Here is a 15,645-nt window from a genome sequence, read left to right as displayed (position 1 = left end):
AGCACCTTTGAGTTAGTCATATCCATGTCCTCAAGTCCATTTCCTAAGTCATGGGATGGAGGGGTCTGTCACAGCCACCATCTCACAAATACAAGATGTTGAACAGTTTTGTCCACTCCCTGGTGTCTCTTTCTGTTCTGGAAAGTTCTTGGATGCCTCTCACTACATCTTTAGCCCATTTCTGCATCCCTTTTAAGTCGGGTACAGCAGACTGTTCAATCTTAGCTACAGCAATTGAACACTAGGGACTAATGGTAGAAATGGAGTATTCCTGGTCACTTGCTTTCCAAGATTCCCCTGACCAAGCTCCTTCTCGGGCCATTTTATCAGCCTTTCCTCGTTCTGTAGCACAGGGTTCTAACATGCAATGGGCCTTGATGTATTCGCTGTGATTGGCCAGCCCGGCACTGTGGTTTGTACTGCTAACCAACGGATGCATCTCATCAATGATGCATATTTAATGGGTGAGCCAGCGGAAGATGTCAACACATTTGTTTCCCAACATGGCAGAAACACTGTGGCTGTGTCTACACTAGCCACTTATTCCGGAAAAGTGGCTGCTTTTCTGGAATAACTTGCCAGCTGTCTACACTGGCCGCTTGCTTTTCCGGAAAAGCAATGATGATCTAATGTAAAATCGTCATTGTTTTTCCGGAAAAACTATGCTGCTCCCATTTGGGCAAAAGTCCTTTTCCGGAAAAACTGTTCCGGAAAAGGGCCAGTGTAGATAGCCCAGTAGTCTTTTCCGCAAAAAAGCCCCGATCGCGAAAATGACGATCGGGGCTTTTTTGCGGAAAAGCGCGTCTAGATTGGCACGGACGCTTTTCCGGAAAAAGTGCTTTTCCGGAAAAGCATCCTGCTAATGTAGACATTCTTTTTCCGGAAATACTTATAATGGAAAACTGTTCCGTTTTAAGCATTTCCGGAAAAGGGTGCCAATGTAGATGTAGCCTGTGGGTATGTCTACACTACATGGCTCCGTCAACGGAGCCATGTAGATTACCTTTGTAGATATAGGAAAATGAAGCGGCGATTTAAATAATCGCCACTTCATTTAAATTAAAATGGCTGCTGCACTGTGCCAATCAGCTGTTTGTTGCCACAACACTGTAGTCTAGACGCTCCGTGGTCAACATCAAAGCCATTTGTTGACCTCCCCAGTAAACCTCATCCCATGAGGCATACCGGGGCGGTCGACAAATGCCTTTGATGTCAACCGCGGAGCGTCCAGACTACAGCGCTGTGCAGCCAAACAGCTGATAGGCACAGCGTGGCAGCCAAAGTTCTGCTTTTCCCTCCGGAGGAATTGTATATATTCCAAATGAGGTGAAAGGCTTTCCATAATGGTAAAATTCCATCCACCTATAAAGAAATAGTACCTCTTAAAGGAATCTAATTCCTGGATCAAAAGGTTGGAAAAGTTTTGGTTTGGTTTAGGATTTTTTTGCATCTTTCCCCTTAGATCCAGCTGGTCAGAATCAGGACACAGATGTGGCTCTCCTAGGTACGGTAAGGCAGTTGGTAACAGAGATGGGGTCCTAATAGGCTTTACTGCAATATCTTTTCTATACAGTAACAATGACCAATGGGCTAGGCGAGTGTTTGAGACTTGCCCACCTTTTACTCTGTTGGACAGTATGGCAAAGTGCCAGCCGTGCCCCTGGTCTCGTGCTGCTGGCGGATGGTATTAGCCTCAGAGACTCGCTGTGGTCCTATACACGACCCCGTTCTCTTTACAGAAGGCAGAGCCCACGGCTTAGTGAGCCATGCTCCTCACAGGCTAGTCCGTGGTTTGGGGGTAAAACCCCTTGAGAAGCCTGACCTCCCTTCCTGGCTCTGTGTTGGCAGGGGGAGAGTAGGGGGAAGGAAGGCTTGGGGGGAACCCAGGCCCACTCAATACTCCAGGTTCCAGCCCAGGGACCCTACAACAGCAGCAGGCAAGGTTGTTTTCCCTTGTGACCTGGCAGCTTTTCCCTGGGCCACTTCCCCCAAACAACCCCTCCAAAGTGCCTCCCTCTGGTGCCTGTTAACCAGCTCTCAGCTCCCACATTGTCTTGTTCCTCCCTTTCTCCTTCCAGTCCGTCACACTTCATCTTCCGTGTTCCTTGCCTGGGGGACCCCTTTTAAAGCAACTCCACTGGCCTTACTGGGCTGCAGGTGCGAGTGACTTGCCTGAAGGAGCAATCTAGCTAACTAGCCCCAGGTGTGTTCTGCTGTCATTGGATTGTGGCAGGCTCCGGTAGTTTATTCTAGGGAGAGAAAACTACTTATCCAGCTCCCTGTAGACCTGCCTCCACCAGAGTGTCCTAGGCTGCTGGACCCTCTGACCTGACCCTGTCACAATCCTTATTTTCCTCCCCCCCCCCCCTTCTCCAGTAGGAGGGTGATGGTGGGGGGCTGTGGCAGGCAGGCAGGCAGGCAGGCAGGGAGGCCTTGGCTGTCTTTCATTCCGGGCCAGGCCCCTCTTCCTCTTCTCTCCTGCTGTTTGCAGGCAGCTTCCTCCTCCCTCACCTCAGCTATCTGTCGAGGCTGCTGGATGTGGGAGTGAGTGGAGGCCTCTGCTGCCCTGCCCCTCTGCAGGGGAGGGGGGTGGACTCTGTCTTCCATCTTCCTGACTCCTTTCTTCTCCACTGCTGCAGGCCTGGCCTCCACTTTTCCTGCTACTGCTGCTCCCCCTGGGACAGAGGCGGTAAGGGGGCTGCTGTAGGGTAGCTCCTGGGGTCCTCTCTCCCCACAGCTTGCTCTGCCATGAAAGTCCTGGAGAGGAGTTTTTAAGGGGCTCTCTTTCCTGCTGTAGGGTCGCCAGATGGTTTCAGAAAAAATACTGAACAAAAATTTAAAAAAAAACATGCCAGGAAAAAGTTTGTTGGGAGAAAAAAAAAAAGTATTTAAGGTGTCTGGTATTTTCTGAATTTTTTACTGGACAGGAGGTGAAAATACCAGAGTGTCCAGTTCAACACTGGACATCTGGCAACCCTATCCATCTGGGTACCTAGGTGGTGGCTGGTACATTTCCTGTGGGGCGCTGGGGGTGCTGGGTGGCTCCCCCCACCTCTCCGCTGGTTCCCCTGCATCTCTGCTGCTGCCACCGCTACTGCTGTTCCCTCCCCAGCCCCAGGTGCTGCAGGGGCCCTTTCCATGCTTGGCCCCACTGCTCACCTCCCTGCCCCTCCTTTGCTCTGTTGGGTCCTGCAGCAGGTGCTGGGGGCCTGTCCCAGGTGCCCGTGGGCACACGGGTTTCCTCCTCCCCCAGCAGTGTCTAGCTGCCCCCTTGCGTCTTGAGCAGGCACCTCCTCTCTGCCTGCCTTCCCTCTCCACCATTCCCCTCCCCCTTCTCCTGTGCCCGTGCCCCCCTCTGTCATCTTGTTTGGTGCCTGAGCCTCCCTTTTTTATTAGTTCCCCTCCCCCCACGCCCGTTTCACTTCCCCCTTGTCCTTCAAATAATTTCCCAGTGAAGCCAGAGGAGCTGCTCCTGATCCACTCAGGCCACCTCCCAGAATTCAATCCCCAGTGACCGCAGCCCCTTCCCCACCCCAACCAGGAGAGACGGGGTCCATTGCCTCCTGGTGGCGGCCGTGCCCCATGTGGAGACCTACGTGGGGCGTTAGCATGTGTGGTGGGGCCCGTGGCCGTGGTGGCGGCCTCCAAGATGTTTGGGAAGGTGGTTTTCTTCCTGGCATCCAAGGCCGCCACCCAGGAGGTGATGGAGAAGAGTTTGGCGGTGGGCGGAGTCCACATCCCACTCGAGCCTCTGGAGGACCTGGGCATACAGGTGGTATTTTCCTCTGTTCCTCCCCAATGCTGCCTTTCCTCTCCACCCTGGGGAGGCCTCTGTCAGTCCTGAGTCTCCTTCCTTTGGGCTGCAAGGACCCTACCCTCCGCCACGTTCTCTCCTTCCGCCAGCAGGTTCAAGTCCAACTACTGCCAGTGGGGTGTGGTGGAGAAGCCCTAGAAGGGTCATTTCTGGTGCCCCATCAAGGGGCCCAGTACCGGGTGTACTACACCATGGGGGAGGCCTGGTGTTTTCTCTGTCGGGCAATGGGGCACATCCAAAGGGACTGCCCCCTGGCCTGGCTCAGAGAGGCATCCAGGACCTTCCTCTACCGGGCAGTGGAGGCTTCGTCAGAGGGGGATCAGCATGTCCTGGAGGGACAACAGTTGGCCTCTCCTTCCTCTTCTGACCCAGCACTCTCCCTTCACCCTGCCTCCGGCCACTGAATCCCTGGGGGCACCTAGTGGGTGGGAGTTCCCAGCACCCCTGGTGCTGGGGAGGAACTAACTTCCCCCACCACTGTCACTGATCCCCTGCCCTGAGAGGAGGCACCGCATCCCAGTGCCTCTTCCACTGAGGCTTCTGACCCTGCTCCTGCTCCTACTCCTAACCCTTGCCCCACTCCTGCTCCCGGTTCAGCCCCTCCTCCCACTTCCCTTGCACCCCCTCCTCTTCCTCCTCTCCCTGATCCCTTCCCTGACTTCTTTTCTTCCCCTTCCCCTATTGCTGTCACCTCTGGGGCTGCCACATGCAGTTCAAGCGTTAGCCCCTAGGAGGTGGTTTTTGTTTCTTATCTCCCAGCACGTCCAGCGCTGTTCTCTTTCCGCCTACCCCTACCATTTTCCCAGCAGGGACTTCAGGGTTCTTGCCTTCCCGTGTCGATTGGATGCGGGGTTCACAGGGGGGTCTGGCCCAAGGGCATTCAGGGGCCTGAAGCCCCGATGCCCAATGCGCTGAGGAGCAAGATGCGCAACTTCTTGGAAGACATCAGTGGCTCCAAGAACAAGGTGGCTCTCATCCTTCAGCGCTGGGGAGATTTGGGTACGGTCATGCTTTGCTGCGGGGCCCAATGGGGATTGCCAGCACTCCTGCCAGCGAGGATCTTCCCCAGCGCTCTCTATGCCGCCATTCATCCTTACCCCTCTGTACAGCCGGGGCCGCAGACTGGGTCTCTGCCGGTGTCAGGTGCTCTCCTTCCACACTGCTCCAGCCGCCAAATCCATCTGGCAGCTGGAATGGGGAAACAGGGTCTATTTCAACCACCTGTAGGCCTGTCAAGCTGGGGTGGTGTCCCTGTTCTCCCTGAACCTGCAGCCCGAGGTGCTAGGGACAGCCAAGGTTGTACAAGGGCCACCTGCTGCACCTCTGGGTTCGGGTGAAAGGACTGACGTTAAAGCTCATCAACGTCTACACCCCAACATCCAGCCCAGAGAGGATCCGCTTCTACCAGCAGGTATCCGCCTTCCTTGGCTCTCTGGATCCTCACGAGTGCCTTGTCCTGGGTGGGAATTTCAGCTGGTGGCCAATAAGTACTTCTCACAATTCTCATATTTGAGTTCAATTAATGGGAGGGACAGGCCATAGGTCTGATTTCCCATGTCTCTCGAGAAGCCACAGATGCTAGTACATTGGCATGCTCCGCTACCTCCAGATGACAGGGTATCTCAGGATTTAGAATGAAAAACACAGGAACCGTGACAATGGCTTGTTTCACTTGTGATACCGCTTCCATGTACTGTTCAGTCCGTTCCCACCTGGCACCTTTCTTTAACAGTTGGTTCAAGGGACCTGCAAAGGAAGCAAAGTTGGGGACGAAATAGGAAAAATGATTTCCCTAGGCGGGTGGGGAAGCACTGGGATGGGTTCCCTAGGGAGGAGGTGGAATCTCCATCCCTAGAGGTGTTTAAATCCCGGCTGGACAAAGCCCTGGCTGGGTTGATTTAGTTGGGGTTGGTCCTGCCTTGAGCAGGGGGCTGGACTTGATGACCTTCTGAGGTTCTATGATTCTATGAAATCCTGGTGAGACCCAGACAAACCCAAAAAGGACCTTAAAGCAGTTGGGTCCTGTGGCAGAGGCCACGTTTGGATTCTCTCTCCCTTCTGTTGCGCTGGAGTTTGACCCCATTTTGTCAGGGTCAGAGCTAGGAAAGAGACACGGCTGGACACCAGCTGTACTTGGGCTGGGTTGCATTTCAAGCCTGCGTCCTTCAGGATCGTCAGGAGCTCATCAAGCTTTTCCCAGAGCTCTCTCTTGGTACAGGTCGCTAGACAAAGGTCATCTCCATGCTTCGGGAGTAGAATGATCTGAGTCCCGTCCCTGCTGCCCAATGCCCCGGCAGCCAATGCAGAGCGGAGCTCTCACGCTGCCCCTGGTTGGGTTCCCACCTAGTCTCCCTCGTCTTTTCACGAGCTGCCTCCACCCCCCACACACCCCAGCGAGCTCCTCCCCGTGCGACACACCCACAGCCAGAAGAGCCTCTCCCCTCGCTGCTTCCTCCCCCGTCTGCAACAGCAAGTCACGGCCCTCGGGCCAGGCCCCGCTGTCACAGACCAGCCAGTCCTGGCCCTGCCTCGGCATAGGGGGCTGGACTCCATGGCTGTCCTAGGGCCCTTCCAGCCCCACACAACTCTGGTTTCCCAGGGCGGTGTGTCAGAGCCAGTCCTGGCCTCTGCAGCTCCCCGCAGCTGGGCAAGGGCAGACCCACATCTCTGGGGCCCTGGGCCCTGGTCCCTGGTCCCTGGTCCCACGCAGCTCCCTGGGCTGCCCCGCCCTGATCTCTCTCCGTCTCCCAGCAGCACGTTCCTGCCTGGCCTGGTGCACTGGGTCAATCGCTGCTTCTTCTGGCTCCTCTTCACAGGCAAGGTGGAGAACGTCAGCCTGAGCTATGAGATCTTCAGCTACGAGTCTTGCTTCCGGCAGCACGTCCAGGACTGGGCCGTCCCCATGTGAGCGGCTCGGCGGGGCCCCGTGTCAGGCCTGGCCCAGCTCGGCATGTGCGCTAGAGGGAGGGGAGACATGGCATGGACCCTCTTCCCTTCCTGCCCGGCCACACACAGGCAGCAGCTGGGCTGGAGAAGGGACCTGCCAGTGCCCGGGACTGACGTGGGCGGGGCAAGGATCTTGGTCACATGACTGCCCTAGCCAATGAGATGGAGTTAGACTCTCCCAGGCTGTATAAAGGAAGCTCCACCCCCCCACACACCCCACTCCTCACAATGGCTGAGTGAGTTGTTGGCCTGGCCTGGCTTGGGGTGTGTGCAGGAATGCCCAAGATGTGCAGAGACTCCAGATCCTAACTCCCCATGGCCTAATCCCAATAAGGTCAAAGGGCATGTGGTGCCCAATGCCTGGCAGGGCTGGGCCTGGGTTACCCCTGGAAGGGGGCTAGTGGGGCACATGCTGGTTTTGTCCCCATTGGGGCCAATCAGCAGGTCCCAGCTGTGACGACGCAGTCGGGTTCCCCCGACACTGCAGCCCCGCAGCAGCAAGAACAGGCTCCGCCGGCCAGTAGAACAGGGGGGTTATTGCCCCTCCGGGACAGCCCAGCACAGACGGGACGCGGCTGCAGGAGTCAGGGCCAGGATGCCCCAGACCCCTTGGCGTAGGGGGTCCATTGTCATCACTAGACCCTCAGCTAAGGCTGCTTCCTTCATGTTCCCTGCCAGCAACTGACCCTTCCCTCCAAACCTGGTGTTGGTCTCCCCCTCCCTCCCTTTCTCTCTCCCCGTGGGAATCCTGTTATCTGCTCAGGCTGGGCCCGGGTGTCTGGTCCAATCCACATGTGGGTGAGTCAGTGGGAATCACACAGCCCAGCGCAGGGGAACCCCGGGTCACAGCGCAGACAGACCCCCCCACTGTGTCACACCTGTGCACGCAGGGAACCAGCCTCTGGACACTAGGGCCCCAGCCGGCCCCTCCCTTTGCCTGTTCCTTTCTCTCAGCTCCAGCAGGGTGAACATGTCACCTTGGGGAGCACCTGGCCAGGAGGCACTGAGACACAGGGACTGGCCCTGGCGTTAACCCCCGGGGGGCATGGAGGGAGGGGTGTCTCTGCAAACAAACCCACAGAAACTCAGAGCAGCTTCCCACCCTGTGAGCCTGAGGGGCCCAGCTCTGCTGCAGAGAGAGGGCTCCAGGCCCAGCTTAGTTTGCAGGGTCTTGGCTCTGTGAGAACGGTCTCATCAATTAATCGCCCCTTTGTTATCCCAGGCCTGGGCCCCTCCCCCCCACAGCTCTGCCGTTACCCCTCAGTGAGGGGCTTCTTTGTGGGCAGGACTCTAAGGCTACGTCCAGATTGCAAGCTTATTTTGGAAGAGCGTCCACGCGCCAAAAACACAATGAAATAGCGATGTGCTATTTCGAAAGATAGTGTCCACACTGACTGGCCGCTGCCTCACGTTTAAGGCCACCCACAACCAGTTCAGGCAGGGCTTTAGGTCAGCAGTTGATTCCAAGTGCTGTTGCCTAAGGCTAGTTGAGATTAAGGGTGTTAAAATGTGGTTAACTGACTAGTCGCATTCCTAGGCACTTCCGCATTCCTCCGTTGAAAGTACAAGAGCCCCCGTGTACAGCCCAAGGTGGGAAATCCGGTTGACTCTGGGCTGCATGCAGGTGCCTGCTTTGAAATGCACAAATGTCCCCAGTGGGGGATCTTGTGCATTTCAAAGCCACAGGGCCCAGGGTAAGCTAGGAAGTACCCCAGGGCCTGCTTTTTCCAAAGTGCTGGTTGTAGTCTAGACGCTCTTTTTCGAAAGTATAGTCTAGACGTAGCAAGTGTGAAAAACCAAGAGCGCTCACCTGCTGATCCCTCCCCAGCCTTGGAGGATGCCTGGGAGACATCCAGGCCCAGCATGGTCATGGTGCTTGCTGTCTCCTCCCCCTCCTCCAGCTCCTTTTCCTCCTCCTTCTCCTGGGCTGGGACCCCCAGGTGGGCGTCTCCAGCCCTGAGTCCACCACCAGGGGTAGGGAAGGGGCTGCACCACCCCCCAGGATGCAGTGGAGTTCAAAGCAGAGACAGGAGTGGGGTCCTGCCCTGGAGCAAGAGCTGCACTCCCTGACCCTGGCACAGCCCGTTAACTTTGCTTCGGACCTGCTCAAGACTCTGGTGGTGGCCCCTCATGGCCAAGCTGTCGGCCCAGACTGGAGACCTTCCCAAACAGGCCACACACCAGTCCCACCAAGCGCTTCAGCTGCCTGCTTGATGCCTCATGAGCAAAACCCCTCCGGCACCCCAGCAATATCCGTGCCCCAGATGGCCCCGGGCCTCATACCCAGGTGGGGGGTCCTAGCACCCAATCCCACCTACCCCGAACAAGTTCTGTCCGGTCCCAAGAAACCAGCCACAGATCCCTGGTGAATTTACCCTCTGGACCTTACCCACAAATCACGCTGGGCCAATCCTTCAGAATCTATGATCTAAAGGTTTATTTCTACAATAAAGAAGAGCATGACAGTAAGGTTGTTAAAGGATAGTATGTTACATGCACCGAATCTCCCAGTTCTCGATGCAGGCTCTAGCAGAGATGTTACAGCTGCTGGCTTAAAAGTCCTTGTTGCACATCCTAGATCAGGATGGGTCCAAAGTTCTTTCTGGCTCTTCGATCCCTGCACTGCTGCCTCTGGGATGAAGTGCTGAGCTGAGAACAAAATGGCATCGACCACATGGCCTCTTTATACATCCTTCCTGGCCTCTTCTTGCCTGCAGCAGGTCACCTGGCCAGCGGCCTATCCCTGTGTTCCCTGTTGGCAGCCCTTAGGTGTCGGCCCTCATGCTTTAGGTGTGTCCTTGGCCCATTGAGAGCCATTGTCCCACAGGGCCTCACTAATTAGCATGTCCATGGGCCGGTCTCTGCCCAATGCTCAACCACATTCAGAGAGACTTCCAGTCTCCATACAGATTACAGATTCCTAACTCCACACACAGACATTATACAGATCTATGAAGAGCAGATACAGAATCAGAAGAAAGTAGCTTTTGTTTGACCCTTCACATGGCCCCCTTTGTGCCACTTTTGGGGCGAACAACCCCCTGGGTGCAGCAGTGACCTGGCTGCTCCCCTCACAATCCAATAACGTGACACCCCCAACACAAAATTGATGCAGGAGGTGATGCTAGTAACATCACTGAGGGCATCACAGGCCTCCCCATGCTTTGGCTCTGTGTCATCACGTGTTCTAATCCAATGTTAGAAACAACAGTACAGAGCTGGATCAGTGTATGAGAACCCAGTTTGCCTAAAATAGGCTTCATTACTGCAAGGTCTGTCATAGCGACAACCACATCCTTGCATTGGCACAACCCACTTCTTCAGATGAGTGGAACAAGAGGTAAAGTTTGGCAAACTGGGTGGTTGTGTCTACATTGGCACCCTTTTCCGGAAAAGGGATGCTAATGAGACACTTCGGAATTGCAAATGCCGCAGGGGATTTAAATATCCCCTGCGGCATTTGCATGAACATGGCTGCCGCTTTTTTCCGGCTCGGGGTTTTGCCAGAGAAAAGCGCCAGTCTAGACGGGATCTTGCGGAAAATAAACCCTTTTCCGAAAGATCCCTTATTCCTATTTGAAAGTAGGAAATCCTATGTCAAAAGGTGCCAAGCATAAATTAAATAGGTGGATGTGGATTTAATTCTGGATCCAACATGTGTCCCAGACTTTTCAATAATAGCTGCATCTCATGGTCTCACATCTACTTTCCATATCAAAATAAAATCAAGTCACTCTCTCACAGTAACAACCCCTCTCTCACTCAGAAAAAACAACAATAAAAAAACCCTCTTTTGAAATAAAACCTACCGCCTTTTGAAATGGATCTAGTGTAAGCAATGCAGTGGTGTTTCCCAGTCTTTCAGACAGCTTGAAATGGCATCTTCCACAGACATGAACTGCCTCTAGCTGACTGAAGTGTACACTCTGAAACCTAATGATGACACCATCAATGTCTCTGTTGTTGACTATTTCTTCTGATCCAAGCAGAGAAGAAACAAGCAGAATGATACTATTATGAACATCTGCTCAGTCTACCCAAGTAGCATCTCATTTTGGCATTATGTGTGGATGGGGCTTAGGACTAAGATGACCTAAAGCAAAATCCCTGCAAGCTGCATGGAGAATTTTCAAAGACACCACAATAGAGACCCAACTTCAATGTATAACCCAAATTAAAAACCACAGTAAAAAAAAAGTGCCACCATGGCTTAACAATCAAGTACAAGAAGCAGTAAGAGATAAAAAGGCATCGTTTAAAAAGTAGAAGTCAAATCCTAGTGAGGAAAATAGAAAGGAACATAAATTCTGTCAAATTAAGTGTAAAAATCATATATATAGTAGCCCAGTGTCTGAGGGTACGTCTACACTACAGCGCTAGTTCGAACTAACTTAGTTCGAATTAGTTAATTCGAACTAAGCTAGTTCGAACTAGCGCATCTAGAACTAAAAACTAGTTCGAACTAGCGTTTTGCTAGTTCGAACTAGCGCGTCCACACTGATTGGACGCAGGGGGGCATTTAAGGGCAGCTGAAACCGGTTCTGGCAGGGCATCAGGTCAGCAGTTGCTTTGTGTGGCTGCTGTCTGAGGCTATCTGAGGCTCGTGCTTAAAGGGACCCCCCCTGGACAGCCGGTTCTCAGCTTTTCCTGCTTGCTTGCCAACCTCGCCGAGGGACAGCAAAGCGTCGGTCTCTGTGCCCGTCTGTGTCAGTGCTTCCCTTCGGGGGGGACTGCCGCAGGTGGCAACATGGAGCCACGGCTCGCCCTGCACCTTCTGGTGCACGTTCTGGACTTGCTACTGCAAGCCTGCCAGCAATGGCTCGAGGCTGCCTGGCACCACCTGGGGAACGTCAGCCCCCTGCCTCTCCGCCTGGCCGCCCTGGGGGCCGTGGAGGAGCCGCGGCGGCGCCCCGGCACCGGCGTGCCCCGCCGCATCTGGCGTCTGGACACCAGCAGCGACTGGTGGGACCGCATCGTCCTGGAGCGCTGGGACGACCGACAGTGGACCCAGAACTTTAGGATGAGGAGGGACACCTTCCTGGAGCTCTGCGAGTGGCTCGCCCCTGCCCTGCAAAGAAGGGACACTCGCATGAGGCCCGCCATCCCCCTCCAGAAGCGGGTGGCCATCGCCCTCTGGAAGCTCTCCACGCCGGACAGCTACCGATCCGTCGGGAACCAGTTCGGCGTGGGGAGATCCACTGTCGGAGCAGTGCTCATGCAGGTACGGCGCTCGTCGGCCACCGAGCCGGGGGGGAGGGGGGCTGCGAGGAGGGGATGGGCCGCCCCAGGGACAAAGGGGGGGGCGGGAGGAGGCGAAGGCGCCCCGCACCGGAGGGGTCGGGCTGTCCCGGCCGTACTACACGCCGCCAGGGGGGTTGCTTCCGGGAGTGGGGCGCGGGGCACTGCCAGGGCACGCACGCTCCCAGCCACCCGGGCGCCCCACTGATTGACGCTTTGCTGTGTCTCTCTCCGCAGGTGGTCAAGGCCATCAACCGGGTGCTGCTCCGCAGGGTGGTCCGCCTCGCCAACCCGGATGCCGTCATCCGGGGATTCGGCGCCCTCGGCTTCCCCAACTGCGGGGGGGCCATCGACGGGACGCACATCCCCATCCGTGCCCCGGAACACCAGGCGTCCCGGTACGTGAACCGCAAGGGGTACTTCTCCGTCATCCTGCAGGCCGTGTGTGACCACCGGGGACAGTTGACGGACATAAATGTGGGCTGGTCCGGCAAAGCACACGACGCCCGGGTGTACCGGAACTCCTCCGTGTGCCAGCGGCTGCAGGACGGGACCTTCTTCCCCGACCGCCACATCAGGGTCGGGGACGTGGACATGCCCGTCTGCCTGGTGGGGGATGCCGCCTACCCACTGCAGCCCTGGCTCATGAAGCCCTACACGGGACACCTCAATCCCTCCCGCCAGGCCTTCAATAACAGGCTGAGCAGGGCCCGCATCGTGGTGGAGGGGGCCTTCGGGCGACTGAAAGCCCGCTTTCGATGCCTCCTCACCCGTCTGGACCTGGCCGAGCACAACATCCCTCCCGTGGTGGCGGCATGTTGTGTGCTCCACAATTTGTGTGAGCGGAAGGGGGAGGCTTTCTTGCCAGCCTGGATGGCTGAGGCTGACCGCATGGCTGGACACTACGGTCAGCCCCGCACCGCCGCCGTCCGGGAAGCCCAGCGGGGGGCCATCCGGATCCGGGAAGCCCTGCGGGAGAGCTTCCAGGTGGAGGAGGAGGAGGACTGACCTCTCCCTGCATGCCCCACCGGGGCCTTCTTCCACCCTACCCCCCCCTTCCCCTTTCCCCTCCCTACCTACTGTCAAATAAAGACACCTGTTTTTCCAACAAAAACGTCTGTTTATTTCACAGAACTGGGGTGGGGGAGGGAGGAATGAAGGTGGGAGAAGGGAGGGGGAAACCTGGGACGAGGGAGCTGGAAGGGGAGGGGAGGGAAGGGAGGAAGGGAAAGGAAAGCTCAGGGGTGGGAGTCTGGGTGCCTCTCCCGTCTCGCCACACTGCGGGTCCGGGGGCGTCGGTGGGGAATGGTTGTGGAGGGGGGGGCAGAGAGGACAGGGGGTGTGGAGGAAGCAGGAGCGGAAGCAGGAGCGGAAGCAGGAGGAGCAGGGGGAGCAGGGGGAGCAAGAGGGGGAGCAAGAGGGGGAGCAGGGGGAGCAGGGGGAGGAGGAAATGGAAAGCGGTCTAGCAGGCTCTGGAGGTGGCCTCGCAGGGCACGGCCCTGCTCCTCCAGGGCCTCCAGACTCCTCTGGCGCAGCCTGAGGTCCTCCTGGACCCAGTGGTCCTGGAGACGGAGCTGTCGGTCCAGGAACCGGAGATGCCGCCTCTGGTAGTCCTCCTGGTTCCTGGCTGTCCTGCTTGCCCGGGCGCGGGCGGCTGCTGCAGGCGGTGTGGTGCGCCCTGCAGTCCCCGGTGCTGCAGCTGTGGTGCAAGAAGACCAGCGGTCAATTACCCCAGGGGCCCAGGTGTGTGAAACCCAGCTCCCCTCTGCAAGGCCAGGGCCCCTGCAGGATCCCCAGCTGCTGCTCCGTAGTGGGCAAGGCCCAGGCGCACGGTCCCGGGGCTCCCTCTCGCCCCAGCCCCCCGTACACATAAGGGGAACACGAGGGTACTCACAGGTGGACGCCTCCCCGGCCTCTGATGATGCAGGCGAGCGGCTCTGTGGGGTGCCTCGGGGGTCCCGGGTCCTGGGAAGGCTGGCGGCAGGCTCCTGGCTCTCAGAGCCCTCTTCCTCCTCCTCCGTGTCCAGGAGCGGTCCCTCTGCCCCGGGGTCAATCACGTCCCGGGGGGCAGGGACGGCATGAGGCCCCAGGATGCGGTCCAGGGCATGGAAGTGGGGGCAGGCCTCCGGGTCAGCCCCTGGCAGGCAGGCCCGGGAGTAGGACTGCCGCAAGTCTTTAATCTTGCAGCGCACCTGCTCCCGGCTGCGCTGGTGGCCCCTGGCGGCCAGGCTGGCAGCCATGCGTCCATAGACGGCCGCGTTCCGGTGGCTAGTGCGGAGATCGTGGACATTTGAGGCTTCCCCCCAAACCTCGATGAGGTCCACGATCTCCGCACTTGACCAGGCGGGCGCCCGCCTTTTGCGCCCCCGGGCAGGCTCCCGGGAGCCGCCAGGCTGGTCGTGGGGAGCAGTGGAGGGCTGGGAGCCCTCGGATGGCTGGCTCATCCTGTGGCAGGTGCAGGCTGTGCAGGCACGGGTGCTGGCAGCCTTGCAACTGGCACAAAGTGAGTAGCCAGCCCGTGGCCCTTTAAGGGCTCCGGGGCCGGGAGGGGGGCAATAGAGTTTCCCTGGTGTTGGCCAGAGTGGCCACCAGGGAAACCTGGGAAGCCTTAGCCTCCCACTAGTTCGAACTAAAGGGCTACACAGCCCTTAGTTCGAACTAGCTAGTTCGAACTAGGCGTTAGTCCTCGTAAAATGAGGTTTACCTAGTTCGAACTAAGCGCTCCGTTAGTTCGAATTAAGTTCGAACTAACGGAGCGCTAGTGTAGCGCATAGGAAAGTTAGTTCGAACTAACGTCCGTTAGTTCGAACTAACTTTCTAGTGTAGACATACCCTGAGAGTCTATAACACCAAAATGCTGGCTGTTCCCTCTGGGGGGCACTGTTGCTGAAATGCTGGCTGTTCCCTCTGGGGGGGGCGCTGTTGCCTGAAATGCTGGCTGTTCCCTCTGGGGGGGGCGCTGTTGCCTGAAATGCTGGCTGTTCCCTCTGGGGGGGGCGCTGTTGCCTGAAATGCTGGCTGTTCCCTCTGGGGGGCGCTGTTGCCTGAAATGCTGGCTGTTCCCTCTGGGGGGGGGGGCGCTGTTGCCTGAAATGCTGGCTGTTCCCTCGGGGGGGGCGCTGTTGCCTGAAATGCTGGCTGTTCCCTCGGGGGGGGGGCGCTGTTGCCTGAAATGCTGGCTGTTCCCTCTGGGGGGGGGGCGCTGTTGCTGAAATGCTGGCTGTTCCCTCTGGGGGGGGGGCGCTGTTGCCTGAAATGCTGGCTGTTCCCTCTGGGGGGGGGGGGCGCTGTTGCCTGAAATGCTGGCTGTTCCCTCTGAGGGGGGCGCTGTTGCCTGAAATGCTGGCTGTTCCCTCTGGGGGGGGGGGGCGCTGTTGCCTGAAATGCTGGCTGTTCCCTCTGAGGGGGGCGCTGTTGCCTGAAATGCTGGCTGTTCCCTCTGGGGGGGGGGGCGCTGTTGCCTGAAATGCTGGCTGTTCCCTCTGAGGGGGGCGCTGTTGCCTGAAATGCTGGCTGTTCCCTCTGGGGGGGGGGGCGCTGTTGCCTGAAATGCTGGCTGTTCCCTCTGAGGGGGGCGCTGTTGCCTGAAATGCTGGCTGTTCCCTCTGGGGGGGGCGCTGTTGCCTGAAATGCTGGCTGTTCCCTCT

The 15,645-nt window shown here is 57.4% G+C and overlaps 1 protein-coding gene across 1 annotated transcript; it reads right to left on the bottom strand.

Annotated features, from left to right (window-relative positions):
• Positions 1 to 13,173: 13,173 nt before the first annotated feature.
• On the bottom strand, positions 13,174 to 14,832 carry LOC142827716 (uncharacterized). Its single transcript, XM_075923209.1, has 2 exons — positions 13,893 to 14,832; positions 13,174 to 13,697 (listed from the first exon to the last, which is right to left on the bottom strand). The coding sequence occupies exons 1-2, from the start codon at positions 14,440 to 14,442 to the stop codon at positions 13,237 to 13,239; spliced, it is 1,011 nt and encodes a 336-aa protein (XP_075779324.1). The 5' UTR covers positions 14,443 to 14,832; the 3' UTR covers positions 13,174 to 13,236.
• Between the last annotated feature and the right edge of the window lie 813 nt (positions 14,833 to 15,645).

The sequence above is a fragment of the Pelodiscus sinensis genome, chromosome 3 (genome assembly GCF_049634645.1).
Source record: "Pelodiscus sinensis isolate JC-2024 chromosome 3, ASM4963464v1, whole genome shotgun sequence".
Classification (NCBI taxonomy): Eukaryota; Metazoa; Chordata; order Testudines; family Trionychidae; genus Pelodiscus; species Pelodiscus sinensis.
The sequence above is the reverse complement of the archived record's forward strand: the minus strand, read 5'-3'. Positions and strand labels throughout refer to the sequence as shown.

What these genes read in the sequence shown, in the direction of transcription:
- LOC142827716 (XM_075923209.1), bottom strand. Translation starts at nt 14,442, where the DNA reads ATGAGCCAGCCATCCGAGGGCTCCCAGCCCTCCACTGCTCCCCACGAC. An exon ending in GGCCGGGGAGGCGTCCACCT is followed by an intron (nt 13,698 to 13,892) that starts GTGAGTACCCTC and finishes CTTGCACCACAG; the next exon opens with CTGCAGCACCGGGGACTGCA.